At 53.0% G+C, this 18,234-nt stretch overlaps 1 protein-coding gene across 4 annotated transcripts in view; it reads right to left on the bottom strand.

Moving 5' to 3' along the window:
• ATP9A (ATPase phospholipid transporting 9A (putative)) overlaps window positions 1-18,234 on the bottom strand; it is a 119,065-nt gene that overhangs the window by 13,067 nt on the left and 87,764 nt on the right. For all 4 annotated transcript variants that reach the window (XM_059705290.1, XM_059705288.1, XM_059705289.1 and 1 more), the window contains exons 15-22: window positions 17,053-17,214; window positions 9,625-9,717; window positions 8,460-8,543; window positions 6,990-7,160; window positions 5,492-5,590; window positions 3,494-3,583; window positions 3,275-3,419; window positions 1,953-2,017 (exon numbers count right to left, since the gene is read on the bottom strand). In XM_059705290.1, the coding sequence (XP_059561273.1) occupies window positions 1,953-2,017; window positions 3,275-3,419; window positions 3,494-3,583; window positions 5,492-5,590; window positions 6,990-7,160; window positions 8,460-8,543; window positions 9,625-9,717; window positions 17,053-17,214 (909 nt within the window). The remainder of the gene's footprint in view (window positions 1-1,952; window positions 2,018-3,274; window positions 3,420-3,493; window positions 3,584-5,491; window positions 5,591-6,989; window positions 7,161-8,459; window positions 8,544-9,624; window positions 9,718-17,052; window positions 17,215-18,234) is intronic.

The raw sequence follows: 18,234 nt of genomic DNA, 5'->3' as shown, positions 1-18,234 counted from the left end.
ATGACAGAGGAGAATGAACTATGAAAATTATATAATGTTATCTCAACGTGGCATTCGGGGGGGGGGGGCCATATAATGTTATTTTAAGTGTGTAACATAATGTTCTTTTTCTTAAGAGGTCCATGCTAAAGTAGTTAGGGGTAACACATTATCTCGGCAACTGACTTTCCACTGATTTGGGGGCTGGGGGAGGAGCGAGAGAATGAGGCAAATGTTAACAACTGGTCAATTGAAGTGAAGAATAGATAGGTGCTCACTGTTCTATTTCAACTTTTCTGAAGGAGTGACATTTTCAAAATAAAAAGTTTGAGGGAAGGTAAGAAAAGGACGGATCTACATGTTCTGATGTAGAAAGAAATCCAAGATATAACAGATGTCATCAAGTTGCATTAAAAATGCATAATGTTGCTCAGCCAAGCGTGGCTCAGTGGTTGAGCATTGACCTATGAACCAGGAGGTCACGGTTCGATTCCCGGTCGGGGCACATGCCCAGGTTGCAGACTTGACCCCCAGTGTAGGGCATACAGGAGACAGCCGACCAATGAATCTCTCTCTTCATTGATGTTTCTATCTCTCTCTCTCTCCCTCTCCCTTCCTCTCTGAATCAATAAAAATACAGTGGGGCCTTGACTTACGAGTTTAATTCATTCCGTGACGGAGCTCGTAACTCAAATTACTCGTATGTCAAATCAAAAAGTGAATGAGTGAGACATGTGATGCTGGGCTGATGTTGTGGCATTCACTGTGACGTTCGCTGCGCCAACTAGCGGTGGGGTATCTGAAGCTGGCTCGTAACCCGAATTTTAGCTCGCAACTCAAAGCAAAAAATCGGCTGAGAGATGGCTCGTATCTCGAAAAACTCGTTAGTCGGGACACTCGTAAGTCAAGGCCCCACTGTAGGTATTTTTTTTAAATGCATAATGTTTCTAATTTAAAACTATACCTGAAAATAATATACATGCATGTGTAAGATATGCATATGCATGAACATATGTATGTGTATACAATATATGCATACATACATATTCATAACCAGCAATATACACATAGACAAAAGTTCTGAATAACAAACAATGTTACCACTTAGATGAGGCTATCTAAAAGACACTTCATCCATTTCTAAGTTGTTCTAATTTTTTACAGTGACCATTTCTTCCTTTCATTCTCTAAAAACAAAGGTATCAGAGTATAATTTTTAGGGGAAATGTTTTGGCTCCACATAGACACCTGTAAAGAATTCTATCTATTAAACTCAAGTGTCTTCCTAAAACCTGCAACAAAGGAGTCCGTACAGAGTTCAGACGTAACATTTCATTCAAGGATCACTTAACCAGAAAGGGTGAAAAAGGAAAAGAAGGATGAGCCAAATTCATGAGGACACGGACCAAAATGTAAGGGGAGCCCCCGGCCCTCCCCCAGGGCCGTATTTTGCACCCCGTTCTGACAGCTGGTGGCCACTATTCTAGCGGAGAGTCGCTAAGCGGCACAAATTAGAGAGGGCAGAGCAAACTATGGGAGGCAGCACACAGCTGACAAGGAAAGAGATGGAAAACCGTTGTAACAAACACTGGAAAGAACTGCAGGCCCCAGGCCTTTTAGCAACGCGCCCACCACGCCCCGTTCTCCCACATTCCACACACAGTGTGACAACTCGGGCTCCAACTGACACCAAGGAAATGTCGGAAGCACATCCAGTACCCTAAGATTATGGCAAAAACCTTCTTTTTTTTTTAACTTAGGTTTTCGCAAGCAAAAAATCAGCATTTGTCTGCAGGATGCAGTGATCCGAATTCTGACCCCAGGGGGTAAGGTGGGGTCATCAGGATGCAGGGTTCCTTACAGCGCATTCCTAATGTGCGATTCCCAGAAGCACTGATGCTGTGCCTCGGAGGAGAGAGAACTCCACGCCACCCGGCACTGCCACCCGGCACCCGGCACCGGCACCCGCTCACCTTCCCCTCGACGCCCACGCCGCAGTCAGACTCCTGAATCATGCTGACGTCATTGCCGCCGTCACCTATGGGCACACAGACCGGAGAAACAAGTCAGAAGTTGGGAGAGCCAAGAAACTTGGTTACTTCCATAACCACACCAACAACCTGCGGCACGGGGTTCCTGTTTGACGGCGGGCGTCAGAGGGACGGTCACTGGCTGAAGGTCCCTGCCACTCAGCAGCAGCAGGGGGTCTGTGTTCAAACCCCCCCACCCCCACCCGTTTACGACCACCACCGGCCTGCCTCTGACGGGGCTGTTGTGGCAAGTACTTTTTAAAGTTACCCCGTCTGATCTCGTCAGCTCCACTGGAGAAGAGCGCTGTGGCTCTCCCACGGACCAATGAGCAGACAGGCTCAGCGGCTGAAGGGAGCCACCGGGCACCCAGCCAGTAAACACCGCTTAGAGCGGGACCCAGATCCAGCGCCCTGTGTGGTCTTCACCCCCCAGCAATGCTGCGCCCCAGGTCGCTGGCGAAGAAAGTGCCAGCTAGGGAGCGAAGCCCTCAGGCACACCTATCTCCTCTTCCTCAAAGGGAAAGAGCAAAATCATAATTATAACAAAGTAGAACCAAGTCCACAGAGGAAAATATCAAGACCCGAGCAAGGTGGCCTGGGGAGTGTGCAGAACACAGCCGCAGGACCCAATTAGCCCGCCAGAAAATGGACCCAGCAGATCAGCGGGACAGGCTCAAGCTGCAGCCTACCCACCCAGGTGAGCTCCCCTACCTACCGCCCAGGTGAGCTCCCCTACCTACCGCCCAGGTGAGCTCCCCTACCTACCGCCCAGGTGAGCTTCCCTACCTACCGCCCAGGTGAGCTACCCTACCTACTGCCCAGGTGAGCTACCCTACTACCACCCAGGTAACTAGCCTACCTACTGCCCAGGTGAGCTACCCTACTACCACCCAGGTAACTAGCCTACCTACTGCCCAGGTGACTAGCCTACCTACCGCCCAGGTGACTAGCCTACCTACTGCCCAGGTGACTAGCCTACCTACTGCTCAGGTGACTAGCCTACCTACTGCCCAGGTGACTACCCTACCTACCGCCCAGGTGACTAGCCTACCTACCGCCCAGGTGACTACCCTACCTACCGCCCAGGTGACTAGCCTACCTACTGCCCAGGTGACTAGCTTACCTACCGCCAGGTGACTAGCCTACCTACTGCCCAGGTGACTAGCCTACCTACTGCCAGGTGACTAGCCTACCTACCGCCCAGGTGACTAGCCTACCTACTGCACAGGTGACTAGCCTACCTACCGCCCAGGTGACTAGCCTACCTACTGCACAGGTGAGCTTCCCAGTGCGCTCCTGCAGCAGACGCACGATCTGGGCCTTCTGTGTGGGGGCGCAGCGACAGCAGACCACGGCCGGACACTGGCAGGCCAGCTCCATGAACTCATACTCGTAGTACTTGAGGCAGATCTGTTGGGGAGGGAGGGGGGGGTCAGCAAGGTCACTTCCTCACAGCAGCAGGAAGGGGCACCAGGCGGTCCTACCTCCAGGGAGTCTCCAGAGATGACCAGGGCACAGTCGTGTTTCCTGCGGAAGGCGTTCAGCTCGAGGTGGGCCTCGCCGCGGTTGGTCACCTGGAAGGGAACGAGGGGTGAGGCGGCCTCGCTCTTTGGAGACCGCAGAACAACAAACAGTGGCTTCCTGGAGCCACATGAAGACAATGGCCACTTGGCCAAGGACCCCTGCCCCTCTCCTGCCACCGGACCCAGAGCCAAATTAAATCCTGTTCGTGATGATTCTGTGGGGACCGGAGAGCCTGTCTGTCACCTTGCGTTTCCCCAGGATGGCTGTGACCACGTTAAAAAATAAAACAAGAACAAGAAGGACTGCAGGTTCCTCCTGTGCCAGGCCTGCCCCGCACTCCCGTGTTTTCCCATGCATTTCTCACAGGACGCCACGCTCCCTTACTGAAGCAGGGCATGTGTGTCAGCCTGCCTGAAACACACAGCGAGAACGCCACGTGCGGGCACCCGGCAGGGGAGGCCGGCTTTCCACGCAGGACCAGATGTGAACTCCTGTGGGCTCCGTGGGCCACAAGCAGCCTCCGACAGTTATGGAAACATCTGCGTTTAGGTAAAACTGTTTCCCAGAACAGGGAGCTGGCACGAGAGCCGCGGTCTGCAGGCCCTGAATTCTAGGACGTGCAGCGGATTCTCATGCGCTGTGACAGCTACGCTCTGTACGGCCCCGCCCCGACCGCTGAGTCAGCAACACGGACCAGGCCCCAGGAAGCACAGGCATGGCTCCTGCCAGCCTCCGCTCACGGTGTCTCTTGCCACCGGATCAATACATAACCTCGTGCTATGTGTGCTACTGCTTAAATGTCTTTTTTGAGGACATATTTGTTGATTCCTTAACACTGAACTCAAGGCCAACAACATTGGACGCGGGCCTGAGAGAGGCTTAGCTAAGCCACGCATTTCCTCCGTGGGGCACATACAGCCCGCCTGTGCTTCGGAACAGCGGCCATCCCTCACCACTGTGCTGGGGCCGTTTCACACAGTGAAATCGCTAACGAAAAGCACAAAAATGCAAAACAGTGGCCCGACATGGACCGTGAAAAGGACACTGTGTGCAGCGTCAGCACTGAAACGAGACGGCGGACCCACCCTGTTCGTCCTCAGCAGACGGGCACGACTCGGACGGCACCACGCGCACCTGACCCCAGCGACTCAGAAAGCACTGAGCACTGCTTTTCGGGTCACAGACCGATTTTAGCGAGTAGGCAGGTTTGTCAGCAGATCCTGTGAACAATGAGGATCCACCGCATCTGCCTCTAAGCAACACTGTGTGCTGTTCCCCAAACAGCCGGCCTTCTTGGAGCTTCTACGTGCTACGGACCACAGGCCGGGGTGAGAGGGAGACCCCCAAACACCTAGGTCCCTGCAGCCGTTGGTATGGTGGCTCCAGTTTCAGATGAGTGGGACCCTGCCCCAGAGGGACCTGCTCCTCACCTCAGCTCAGTAAGGCCAGGCACAGCCCCTGCCTCCAGCCTCGGGGCGCCTAATGCCTGCTTGTTTGGGGCCACTTCTGTGCCCACCCAACACACCTCCTTCTACAGACTCCCAGGTGTTCCTTCAGGCCAATACTTGCGACCTGGACGTTATTTCTTACCCCAGGACTGGCCTTCAAGGACTTGGTGAAACCCAGGACTCCTGGGTACAATTCCACATGCACGCGCTTATCTGCATCCTCACGCCACCTGCCTACTTCCAGCAGCCTCTCAAAGGGCCCACGACCCCACCAGGTTAAGGCCACACGTCCACACAGCAGGGACGGGACGGGGCGCTCCGGAGACACCACCGGAAGGAGCCTCCGGCCTCACTGGCTCATCCGTGACTCCTCCCAAACCGACCGTGGAAGCCCGCGCCCAGCAGGTTAACGTGCTCCCCTCTCGGGGGGCCCCCTCGAGGTTATGAGGTCACGAGGTGACAGGCAAACTGCAGCCACACCCCCGTGAGGCCCCGCAGAGAACGCTTTACCAGCCGAAACACGTGGATGTCTTGGTTTCTGGTCACCAGATGCGCGTTCTTCGCTGTGCACGTGGCCGTCTCCAGCTTGTCCCCCGTCAGCATCCAAACCTGGGATCACCGCAAGAAAGAGGTCCCCGCGGTTAGTGTTGTTAGAGGCGGCCTGTCGCCTGGTCGGCCGAGTTTCCCGGAACAGCGGGCTGAACTCAGTGTGTCCCGTTTACCTCCTCGAGGCTCACGGGGGGGCCCCCCACACGTGACAGGAAACGCCCCGTTCAAGGCCGTCAGGACGCGGCGCGACCACCCCTGGTGGCAGCAGACGCCGGTGTGGTACTCGGAGACCCGCTGGGCCATGCGCTTCAGGGGACATCGCAAAGCCCGGCCTCTGGCCTCACAACCCCTCTTCTGGGAATTCTTCTTAAAGTCATAACTGATCTCTACGCAAGGGGAGCCTGCATGGGTGAGGGGTCACTTCCGGGTCCCACAGGAAACACGGACTTGTCGCGGACACATGGTCTTTCTACCTGGTCGGATGCCGGTCAGGAATCCCGTGGGGTTAACCCTGACTACAAAACGCTGGTGCTGGACCTCCAGGTTCCAGCCTCGGAACAGATCCCTCACTGCTGTGGGGGCAGAGAGGTGACTTGCCCCAAAGCCGCACAGCGAGGTCCCAACTGGGAGGTCCTGGAAATGGCCCAGGGACAAAGTTTAAACACCACAAGGCAGAAGAAACGGGCCCTCTGACTTCAGCCCGTTGTTTTCAAAATTGGGATCTCGCTGTCAGTTTCCTATGAGCCAAAGGTAGGTGACAGCGTTTGGTTTACAAAAATCCACGTTTGCACACACGGGAGCCCCCGATGGGCACGGACGTGCCCGGAGCACCCCTGCGGCAGATCTTAATCCACAAGCTCGCATGGCCCAGCTCACATGTGCTTCTGCCGCATGCAGGCCCGAGGACGCAGTCCAGAGCTGCTTTGGGCGGAGGCGGGTGGCAAACACATACGTGTTCGCTGATCCTTTGCAGGCTCCTCAGACGCCCTCTACTGGCCTCTCCCGATCAAACTACTGGACATTTGGGGGCCCCAAAGAGTAGAGTACAAAACGTAAACATGGCAGTTGCTGGGGCAGGCGGTCACTCTGTTGGGTGGTCACCCATCCATCCAGACGCACCAACAGACGGCTGGCTGGCTGGCCACTCACAGGGATATAGTGGACACACTTGGCACGGAGGGATGAGGAGCCGCGGGCGGTCCTGCCTGCGTGGAGCCCGGCCCGGTCAGGAAGGCCAGCCAGGAAAGCAAACGCGCAGGGCTGCCCGGGCGGGAGGTGACGAGAGGCCCACCTGAGACAGGGCTGGAGTCCCTGCACGCCTGGCTCCCTCTGTCACACGCCCCCCCCCCCGCCCCCCGCCATCTCCCACCTTCACATTCCGCTCAAGGGATAGCTGTATAATTCCGGAGCCCATTTCCCGGGGCGGTCGCTCAGCAGCCAGGCCGCAGAGGCCGCCTACCTTGATGCCGGCGTTCCGCAGCGTCTCCAGCGTGGGCCTCACGTCCGCCTGCAGCTGGTCCTCCACCCCCGTCAGGCACAGCAGCTCCATCTCCATCTCCAGGCTCTCGATCACCGTGGCCACTTTGAGGGAGCGGTCGTGCACGCTCAGCTTGGCCTGCACGTAGCGAGCCTGGGACACCGCAGGGGACACGCTTAGGGTGGGGAGGCGCAAGGCTGTCCGACGCCGAGTGCGCCGGCATGCTGATCCCACCGCGGCATGACACGGAGGCTTCGGTCCCTCCCAAGTTCACAGTCCAGACATAGGAGTTGGACAGACCTGAGTTCCACCCTTGGCTCTATACCCACCTGCTGTGCAACTTCCAGCAAGTGGCTTAACTTCTCTGAGCCTCTACTGTTTTCACCCAGAAGCAGCAACAACAGCCCCAACCTCACTGGGTTGTTGCAAGGATTGGCACAACTCAAGAGCTCAGAAAAGCAGTAGGTTCTCCGGCACAAAGCGCACTTTGTAACCAAGCATCCTTGACGAAGTCCCACTTCAGAAGACCATCGACCCAACCCCTCTGTCTCTCCCCCCTTTCCAGCGCTGGCAAAGACCTAGAGGAAACCAAAGGCCCCTCATGGGCCGACTCGAGACTGATGCCTTAAAATGGAAAGGAAGGCGGACCTGATCGGGGCTAGGCCTCTTGTTAATGAAACTGTACGAAGAACTCACCCATAAAAGAGACAGACAAGCACAGCCTCTCTGGGTGGAACAGGACAAGGGCCCAGGGCCTGTCCCCCAGCCTCACCCCTCCCTTCCCGTCTTGCATGCGTGCGCGCGCTTGGCTTTATGCCAGGACTGGGGACCTAACAAAGACACTTCCCTTCGAGGGACACACGATCTACGGGACAAGATGACATATCTATGCTGGAACCCTTGGCTGTGCAAGTCAATGATCTGGTTCAACATTAATATTTTTTACAGCTTTAAAAAACTAGGGCCTCGTTCCAAATTTTCCAGGAGGTGTGCTATGTGCCGATGACCAGCCTAAACATTGGGGATATAAGAGCCAAGCAGAGTGACAAAGTGCTCTCAAAAAGATTCTATTCCAGAAAAGATACGTTCATGTTTATGTATATGGTCATTCTAGATGTTGTTAAGTGCAATGAAGAAAGTTCAATGGGGTGAAGGGTGGTGAGTGTTGAGGTGGGGCTGCTTTAGATGGGAGTCCAGGAGGACTTCTCAGAGGCGGCAGCATTTGAGCTGAGAGCCAAAGGAAGTGAGGGCGTGGGCCACGGAGCAACAGGCGGAAAGAGCGTTCTGTGCACTCAGGGAGCAAGTGCGAAGGCCGGGGACGGGAGTGAACCTGACTGTGCTCGGAAGTGACAGGAGGATGGCAAGAGCAGGAGGAGCGAGGGGCAGCTGGGAGGAGATGTGACCGGCAGGTGGGCAGGGCTGAGAATAACCAACCGTCACAGGATCACTCACCTCGAAGTCCTGATACTGCTCCTCGGCCAGAGACTTCTTCGCCACCACGAGCACCCGCAGGCCCTCTCGGGCCATGTTCCCGCACTGTGAAGCAGAGGGCGGTCAGCGGGGCCGTGTGGAGGCTCTGCCCCGGGCCCTGACGCTCGCTGAGGAGGGCCAGGCGCTGAAGGGGACAGGCCCCTGCCGTGGGGACAGCGCACCGCCACCAGACCCTGCCTTCCCCAAAGCCGTTTCCCTGAGTGAACCTTCTAAGGGGAGGTCATGGCATGACCCACAGGCCACACGACCTACAGTTTCTGTGATGGGCACCGTTGGTTCCGAAATTTAAGTCAAGGGTGTAACACTGCACAGGAAAGTCTGGATTTCCGGCTTGTTGGGAAAACGGAACCTCTGACACCCTGAGCACGTGTTCCCAAGTAACCGCAGCAGCTGACGGTGACATGCGGCCGCTTCCGTGGGCTGCCGGAAAGCAGGTGTCGAGCTGACACCATGCCCGTGCCTTTCACACACAAAACGTGACCCTGGCAGGAAAACATGGCCCGGCCAGTTCCGTTTGTGTTACCCGCCTGGCCCTGTGGGCATTTGTGTTTGCAAACCACCCAATCGAAGATGCAATATCCACACCCTTTATAGTCACTTCCCAGGAGTGTGTGCTGGACCCAGTGACCTGTTCCCGGCAAAGAGTGTGGCGAAGTGAGGGGAGGTCCCTACCGAGGGCAGGCGACGTCCTCTCCCCGCCCCGTCCTGCTCCCTCGCTTCCCCCGCTGACAACGCCAGCTGGGAGCTGGGAGCTGTCCCACGGGAAGGTCCACGTGGCGAGGAACGTGGCAGCCTCCGGCCAACAGCCACCAAAGAGTGGACTCCTGCCCGTGACCACTGAGTCCAGACAGGGTCCTGCCCCGGCTGAGGCTTCAGATGAGACCCCAGCCCCAGGCGACCCCTTGACTGCAGCCTGTGAGAGACCCGGTGGAGGACCCAGCCAAGCCGTGCCCGCATTCTTGACCCATAGAAACAGTGAGAATTGAATGTGTTATGCGAAGCTGCAGCATGTTGGGGTGATGTGCTACGTGGAGAACGAATACAGAGACCCCCCTCCCAGCCCCCTGTGAGGGCAGGCCTCCAGAGGTGCCGGCAAGGCCGGTTCCCACGCCCACATCACGCTCACCTCTTCCTCCAGCCAGTCGTTGTACTGCACGATGCCAGCCATGACGACGTCGGCTCCCTTGATGTAGAAGGTAATTTCCCCCGTTGATTCATCCTAGACGGGCGGGAAGGCAGGCCTGAGCGGGAGGAACGCCCGCCGGCCCCCGTGCCCGCTTCCCCTGGCAGCTGGTGCGCCCCGTGTGCTCAGCAGACGCCCATGTTTTCCACTTGGCCAGAGATAAAAAGCCAGAGGGGGCCTCGCTTTGGGGCAAAGGCCACAGAAAATAGCAGAAAACTCAGAGCATTTGAAAAATTATTAAATGATGAAAGCAAGATCAAAAGGATGTAAGAACTTTGTTTGTTTGTGTTTTTTTTTAAGTAACTACCATTCCAGCAGGAACAGCTCCCACGCTGTAAGATAACTCCGTTTACACACTGGCCGGCCAGTGTCACCACGGCGCCCCCCCACCCCCACCCCCACCCCCACCCCGCAGACCGGAGACAATTCCCTGGACCAGGGCTGCTCAGCCCTGGCACCATGACGCTCGCCTAGAGAACTCTCCGCAGTGCGGGCAGGGTCTCCGGCAGCATCCCTGGCCCTCCACCACCAGACACCAGCAGCACCCAGGGAGACCCACAAAATGTCTCCAGACGTGAACACATGTCCCCTGGGAGGCAAAACCTCCACTGAAAACCACTGACCTAGATGATGCCACCCCCTCCACCCGCGATGTGTAGCTGAGCACTGGGCTAGGGAGTTTCAGTTCACCTGGCCAGGCTTTCTGGGGAGTGGGTAACCCACTGTACAGCCATCAAATGCTCAAACCTGGTACCAGCCCCAGCCGATCCCCCACCGGACAAGCTACATCTTTTCTCTAAACCTCGGTTTCCTTACCTGTAAAATAGGGACCCTAACAACGCTTACTGCAGAGGTGAGTGTGGCTTAAACGAGACCAACTACGCAGAGCACGTAGCAAAGGGCCAGACACACAGGAAATGCTCCCCCGCCCCGCACCCCTTTCCGCTTGAGTGGCAGTAACTCTACAGCCCTCAGTCACTCTGTATGTGGAAAAGGAGGCTTATCAGCACAGAGGTCCTCAATGGGGGTAATTCCCCCCACCCACCCCTGCCCAGAGACATGGGGCAATGTCTGGAGACATTTTTGGTTGTCAGAGTGGGGGGCGGGGGGGCATGCTGCTGGAGTCTAGTGGGTACAGACCAGGGCTGCTGAACATCCTACAGTGCACAGGACAGACTCACAACCAAGAACCACCCGGCCTCAAACGCCCACAGCGCCAAGGCTGAGGACTGCTGGCTCTGAGGGATGATGGGGAAATCGCTGGTTCTTGCCCCTTACACGACTCTTTCCTCGATGATGCCCATCATGGGGAGGCTGGAGGCTGGAGGCAGGGAGATGGGCAAGGGAACTGAGCATGGCCATCACCACCACCACCACCACCACCCCGCCACCCCCCACCCCCACGCCTCCCGGGGCCTAAATTCTACTGCCCAGATGCCCAGAATGCGTGCCTGTTAACGCTTCATACAAAGGAAGAACACACCGCCAAATCAGTGGTACAGCTTCCTCTTTTAAAATAACTTTCAAAGTCCTCTAATCACTGAGGATCTTTTTAGAACAACATGATTACTCAGAAAAGCACCGCCCGCCACGCAGCGCCCCCTGCGTCTGAAAGCTCGGGGCGGTGCGCCTTATTGCCGACAGATCGCGCCCAAGCTCGCGGGTGACTCAGGCCAAGGAGAGCTGTGGGGTCTGAACATGAAAGCCTCGGAGTTTTTTTCCCTTCCCCTTCACCCAAATGGTGCTGAACAAGAGAACCGTAGGAAATGAGGCCCCTCCCCGGCTTCCTTTCCTCCAGCAGGGACTCCAGAGAGCTCAGCCTCCCGTCCAATGTAAATACTGTGTTGACTGTCTCCTCCCCTTAGTCATTTCCTCCCACCAAGTTCATCACCAGGTTACTTCGTTCCCATATTATGGCAAGATGACGCTATAAATTTACAGAGATCTGCCGGGTGTGTGGCACTGTTTGGGGGCCTCATCTTTTTCCACTGTGGTCTGGTGCTGGCACCTGTTCAAAGGCCTCTTCTGTTCAAACAATGACAAGGGGATGATCTACGCCAACGGCCCGACTGCATCGCTCCACGTGGGGAGGCGGTGGAACATCTTGTGCAGAAGAAAGCAGGGCAGGCTCGTCCCTTCAAAAGGACACACACATGAGCCCCAAAGAAGCTGGTTCCTCTGAGCCGTACCCACCTCCTGAGAAGAGAGACTCACGCAGACCCGACCTCGCTCTGTGAGCGCCAGACGGTACCACCACGTCCTGCCCAGGAGCCCACACGTTTGAGAGGGCTGATGAACCAGGCGAGAGCAAACCCTAACTCACCAGTCACAAAATAAACCAAGAGCTTCTATCACTGACGGTGACTTTCAAATAACAGACAGGATACATGGACACGTTCGCACTCAGTTCCCGGGCCCGCCACAGTGAACGGTGGCGCTGCATTCTTTGTGAGGAGGCTGTCCTGGCCTCCACCCACCAGATGCCACCCTTGGAGCTGTGACAACCAACACTGTCTCCGGGTACTTGCAGACGTCCCCTGCGGGCAAGGTGGCCCCAGCATGAGAACCTGAGAGTCATGCAAAATGCAAAACTGGTCCAAACGCCCTGGGTGCTGACTTCCACCCATCAAAAGCAACGAGAAAGAGGACGACAGGTCAGAAACCAAGAAAAATTAGCAAAATAATACGTATCGTGTCCAAGACAGCCAACCCAAGATGGCTGCTCATACATGTACCTTCAGCAGCGAGAAATGAAAAACAACCTAAGCACCCAAAAATATATATTCAATTAAATAATGGTACACTTTTTTCCAACAAAACACCATGCACACATTAAAAGTCCTGTTAAAAAATCATGTTTTAACAATAGGGGAACATTTTCACCATGCATAGCTCACTGGAGAGGAGCAGTTTAGGAAGCCTCCTGTGGAGTTCAACGCCAACTTTATAAAAATGATCACAGATATACACACTCATACGCTTGGAAAAAACTGATGGGAAATTCTCCGAGAAGGTTGCAGCAGCCGCCTTTGGTGGGAAAATAAAGACAAGTAGTTTTGACCTTCTTTATATAATTATTTGTTCCAAATGTCAACTGAATGCTGACTTTTTTATAACCTGGGTAGGAGGGAGTGCTGTTTTCAGATGATGCATTTGCCCACCCAACAGTATCCCACTTCCAGGCATGAGTCCTGTTCTTGCTGTGGGAAGACGCGGGGCCACACCTAACAAAGTGTCTGGGAATGAGAGTCCCTTCCCACAGAGGAAGGGCGGGTGCACGCTGCCCACTCGTTCTAGGATGGCTGATAGGGGGGCCAGTCCTGATGATTCAACCCTGAAATGACTTTAGCAGAGCCCATGGCCTCACACTTGGAAAAATAAAGGCTGGAACGAAGTTAAAGTGATTCCACAGGAGATAATGGCTCTAATTCCCCAGGATTTACGCTGTGGCTCCAAGGCCACGGGTGCTCCCGACATCAGATGTGTGCTGCCGATGCGGAGGCCCTGGGTCATAGAGGCTGAGACCAGCGAGAAAAGCAGCAGGTCTGTGGGAGGGGAGCTCCCTCCAGCCCCCCAGTGCCAAGGACACACGCCCCATGGAGTGTAAAAGCACCTGCTGGGCCCAGCCAGCATGGCTCAGTGGTTGAGTATCGGCCTATGAACCAGGAAGTCACGGTTCAATTCCCGGTCAGGGCGCATGCCCAGGTTGCAGGCTATTACTACTATTCCCAATTCCTAATACTACTATTACAATGACTGTAATAGAATCTACAACTTGGATCCCTACGGCAAGAAAGACTTGTGTAGATAGGGTGGTAGAGATCCTCATTTGTGGGTGTTTTTTTTAAAAATCCGGAAAAAAATGAGACTCTTATTCCAAAGATTCTCATGATCTGAGGCAGAGTTTTCTCCAGCCATACCAGGTAGTGCACGGAACCTTTAAACACACCAGCAACCGCCCAATGCCAAAGCAGGACTGGGATGGCACCAGGTCACCTGCACGCACTGAGCGCCCCGGTCATGCTGGTGGCTGGCCAGGTTTAAGAAGAAAGTGGCCTATGACTCCAGGGTTCTCAGGCTTCCCTGGACGGAAAGTGTGGTCTCTATGAGTAAAAGCGCAAGTAGGCAGACAAGATGCTCATTCAGAGTCCTCAGACAGGCAACACTGTAAAAGTCTGACACTATCCAATGTGGGGGAGTATGGGGGGGGGGGGACTGAGATTAGAGCAAGCCCTTTGGGGAAAGAGCCGAGGATGCCTGGAGGAGTTAAAGATCTGCATATTCTACAACCCAGCAACTCTGCCTCTGGGAGAACTGCATAGAGAAACCGACATCCATACAATGGAGCCTGGAGCAGACAAGGCTACACAGAGCTGTGCTCTTGCTAGTGGCAGCTAACTAGTGTCTATCAAGAGAGAACCGCAAAAGACGGAAGGAAGAGGGGCATAGTCACAAAATGCAGTACCAAAAATCAGCTAAGCTTAATGAAGTGGGTGTAAATTCAGCATTAAGTTTAGTTAGCGTTAAACAAAAAACGGGAAGTGCAAAAATGATACATAGACTACAATGCCTTTTAGAGAGAGAATAAAAATATGTAACTCCATGATATACATTATTTATACTCAACATGTCTGATAACAGTATTTTAAAATTCCTAAGAATGAGGAACTTGGTGCAGGAGACACTTCTAGGAGTGGCAGATGGGGAGACTTCGATTGAATGCATGTTCTATTTCTTTAAGAAAATTTCTGAGCTACAATCCATGCAAAAATGTGGGTGAATCTTAGAAATAAAAATTTGAGCAAATGAATTCAAATTCAAAAGGGTATCTACTGTACAATTTTCTTTACATAAAGTTCAACAAGAGACAAAATTAATCAATGACAGAAATGGGACAGTGTTTATATCCTTGTAGGGAGGGGGATGTAGTGAGCAGAAATGGGGCACGAGGGAGCTAAGGGTGATGGTGGGGGGCTTCTGTTCCTTGCTCTGGAGGCTGGCTGCATGGGTGTGTTAACTTTGTAAGCACTTGAGGTGTACACATTTCAGATGTTTGTGCTTTTCTCTGTGTATGCTGTAGTTCAATAAAAGTTACAAAAGCATAAAGAGAAGTTCTGAAATAAATATGGCAAATGATGCTGAGTAAACATTTCTTCAATAATGTGGTGATTGCACAAATGAAAACCCATTAAAATATTTAATTTTAATTATTTTTAATATTAAATATTTAATTTTTAACAAGGATGTCAAGACTATTCAATGGGGAAACAATAGTGCCTTCAATAAATGGTCCTGGGCAACTGGAGCTCCACATGCAAAAGAATGAAGTTGAACCTCTACCTCACACCATATACAAAAACTAACCCCAAAGGGATCAATGGCCTAAAAAGCAAAACCTACAACACTCTTAGAAAGAAATATAGGAGTAAATTCATGTCCTTGGATTTACCAATGAACTCTTAGATATGATACCTCGTCAAAATCAACAAAAGAAAAAACTGACAAGCTGGACTTACTCGAAATTAGTAATTTCTGTGCATGAAAGGAATTTTATCAATAAAGTAAAAGACAACCTATAGAATGAGAGAAACCATCTGCATATCATATCTTAGATAAAGCTCTAGTAACCAGACTATATACAACAAACAACAAAAAGACAAACAACCCAATTAAAAAGTGGGCAAAGTCCTTGAATAGTCATTTCTCCATGAAAGATATACAAGTGGCCAATAAGCAAATGAAGATGTTCCCCACCATCAGTCATTAGGAAAATACAAATCAAAACCACAATGAAATGCCACTTCACAACCACTAGGATGGCTGTAATTTAAAACATGGAAAATAACAGTGCTGATGAGGATGCGGAAGAACTGGAACCTTCGTATACTGCTGGCTGGAATGTAAAATAGTGCAGCATTGCAGAAAGAGTTTAGACATTCCTCATAAGTTTAAAAATAGAATTACCCAGCAATTGAGTAACTGACCGAGCATGACCCAGCAATTCCACCCTGAAGAACTGAAAACAGGTATTGTAATTCTTGTACATACATGTCCTGGCAGCATTAGACACAATAGCCAAAAGGGGCAAACAACCCAACTGCCCATCAATGGATGAATGGATAGCAATGTGGAATATTATTCAGCCATAAAAAGGAATGAAGTATTGATACCTGTTGGACATGGATGAACCTCGAGAACATTATGCTAAGTGAATGGAACCAGACACAAAAGGCCACATGTTGTGTGATTCCACTTAATATATGAAATGCCCAGAACAGGTAAATCTATCGAGACAGAAAGGTTAGTGACTGCCAGGAAGTAGGAGGAAGAAGAGACAGTGAGTGGCTGCTTAGTGGGTACAAGTTCCCTTTGGGATGATAAAAACATTCTGAAACTTGACAAAAGGGTACACAGCATTGTGAATATTCTAAATGCCACTGACTTATACATTTAAAATGGCTCATTCATGTTAAATGAACTTCACCTCAATAAAAGATATACATTTAATTAAACAGAAGAGCATACAATGGAAGTATATTCTTACCAAGAAGTGCCCAGTCTATATTCCTTAGACCAGTGGTCGGCAAACTGCGGCTCTCGAGCCACATGCGGCTCTTTGGCCCCTTGAGTGTGGCCACGAAGTTTCAATCGCACTGTAAATGCGTGCCCGCATGTGGTATTTTGTGGAAGAGCCACACTCAAGGGGCCACAGTTTGCCGACCACTGCCTTAGACCAGTGGTTCTCAACCTTGGCTGCACATTAGAATCACCTGGGAATCTTTAAAATCCTGATTTCTGGGCCTCATCCTCCGGAAATTCTGTTTCTTTGTTACTAATGTGTGGCCCCACCCCATAACAAAGAAACAGAATCTCGGGAGGATGAGGCCCAGAAATCAGGATTTTAAAGATTCCCAGGTGATTCTAATGTGCAGCCAAGGTAGAGAACCATTGTGCTAGAACGGGGTTAACAAGGAGCTGACCAGCTGTCTGATGAATGAACGACTTTCCGTTCTGCTTAGGCAGGTTCTCAACCTGTGGGTCGCGACCCCTTTGGCGGTCGAACGACCCTTTCACAAGGGTCGCCTAAGACCATCCTGCATATCAGATATTTACATGACGATTCATAACAGTACCAACATTACAGTTATGAAGTAGCAACGAAAATAATCTTATGGTTGGGTCACCACATGAGGAACTGTATTTAAAGGGCCAGAAGGTTGAGAACCACTTGCTTAGGGACTCACGTTCCCTTGTTAGTTTGGGCAACGGAGGACATAATAAAAAGGGGTCGGAAGAAGGTCAAGCCACGGGGACATTCACGGTGCACTTGGGGGTTCTGAACTACCCCCATCATAAACAGAGAGGACTCACCCTCACGATGATGCCCATGCGCTTGCTCTCGTAGGTGAAAGGGAAGATCTGCAAGATGGTGAAGTTCAGGATCTGGTCGCCAGGGGTCCTCAGCTGCATGGAAGACTGGTCTCGGCCCACCAGGGTTAAGCCCACACTTTCGGTCCACTGTACCAGGGCCACCTGCAGGTAACACGGGGTCGAAGGTCAGACACGGCTGAGCGTCCTGGTTCAGAGGTCAACCACAGGAACACAACGGTGGAAGGGGGGCAGACAGGTGAAATGCAAGCAGCCACTGTGTCCCTGGGAAGACCGTGCCAACCCAGTGACGGCATCCGCTCCCGGGGGCCCCTGGGGCTCTGCACTCACAGCTGCCCCTGAAGGCACGACTCGCCTTCTCTTCCTGGCCCCACGGCAGGCCATGCCAGAGCCCGGCAGAGCACGCACAGGGTTAGGAGTGACTACAGAGCGCTTCACCACAGACCAAAGTCACCACAGACCACTTCTGGGAGAATCTGTACCACACCAAACAATTATCAGGACAGACAGGGTGGCTTGACCGTCAGGCTCCTGTTCAGGTCTCATGGATACTCACCCAGATGGGTGTTTACAGCAGTTCTCAACTGGGCAATACTGCCCCCCAAAGGGCATTTCAATGTCTGGGGACATGTTTGGTTGTCACAACTCGGGGATGGCATCCAGTGGGTGGAGGCCAGGGATGCTGCCAAACACAACACAAAATTATCCCCAGGTGTCCGTCCTGCCGAGGTTGACAACACTAGTCACACAGACGCGGAAGGGGCAGAGGCCAGGCCGGGCGGGCACCTGCAAGGCGGGCCCCCGGCAGTGGGCCCGGCACCCCTGGAGGCATGATTTGTCAGGCGTCCACCCCGACACACAGTCACCATCAGAAAGTGATGGGAGGAGTGGTAGGAGGTTTAAGAGTTGCCAACGATGCCACGTCCTGATCCCCAGAACCTGTGACTGTCACCTTACAAGGCAAAATGGACTTTGCAGATGTGACTAAGACTGAGGGCCCTGAAATGGGAGAATCTTCCTGGCTGTGGCCAGAGAGAAATGTGAGGACAGGAGGAGGGTCAGACACAGGTGACGGTGAAGCCGGAGGAAGGGCCACAGACCTGGGAAGGTGGGCAGCTTCCGGAGCTGGGCACACAAGGACACAGACTGTCCCTGGGACCAGGA

The sequence above is a fragment of the Myotis daubentonii genome, chromosome 8 (assembly GCF_963259705.1).
Source record: "Myotis daubentonii chromosome 8, mMyoDau2.1, whole genome shotgun sequence".
Classification (NCBI taxonomy): Eukaryota; Metazoa; Chordata; class Mammalia; order Chiroptera; family Vespertilionidae; genus Myotis; species Myotis daubentonii.
The sequence above is the reverse complement of the archived record's forward strand: the minus strand, read 5'-3'. Positions and strand labels throughout refer to the sequence as shown.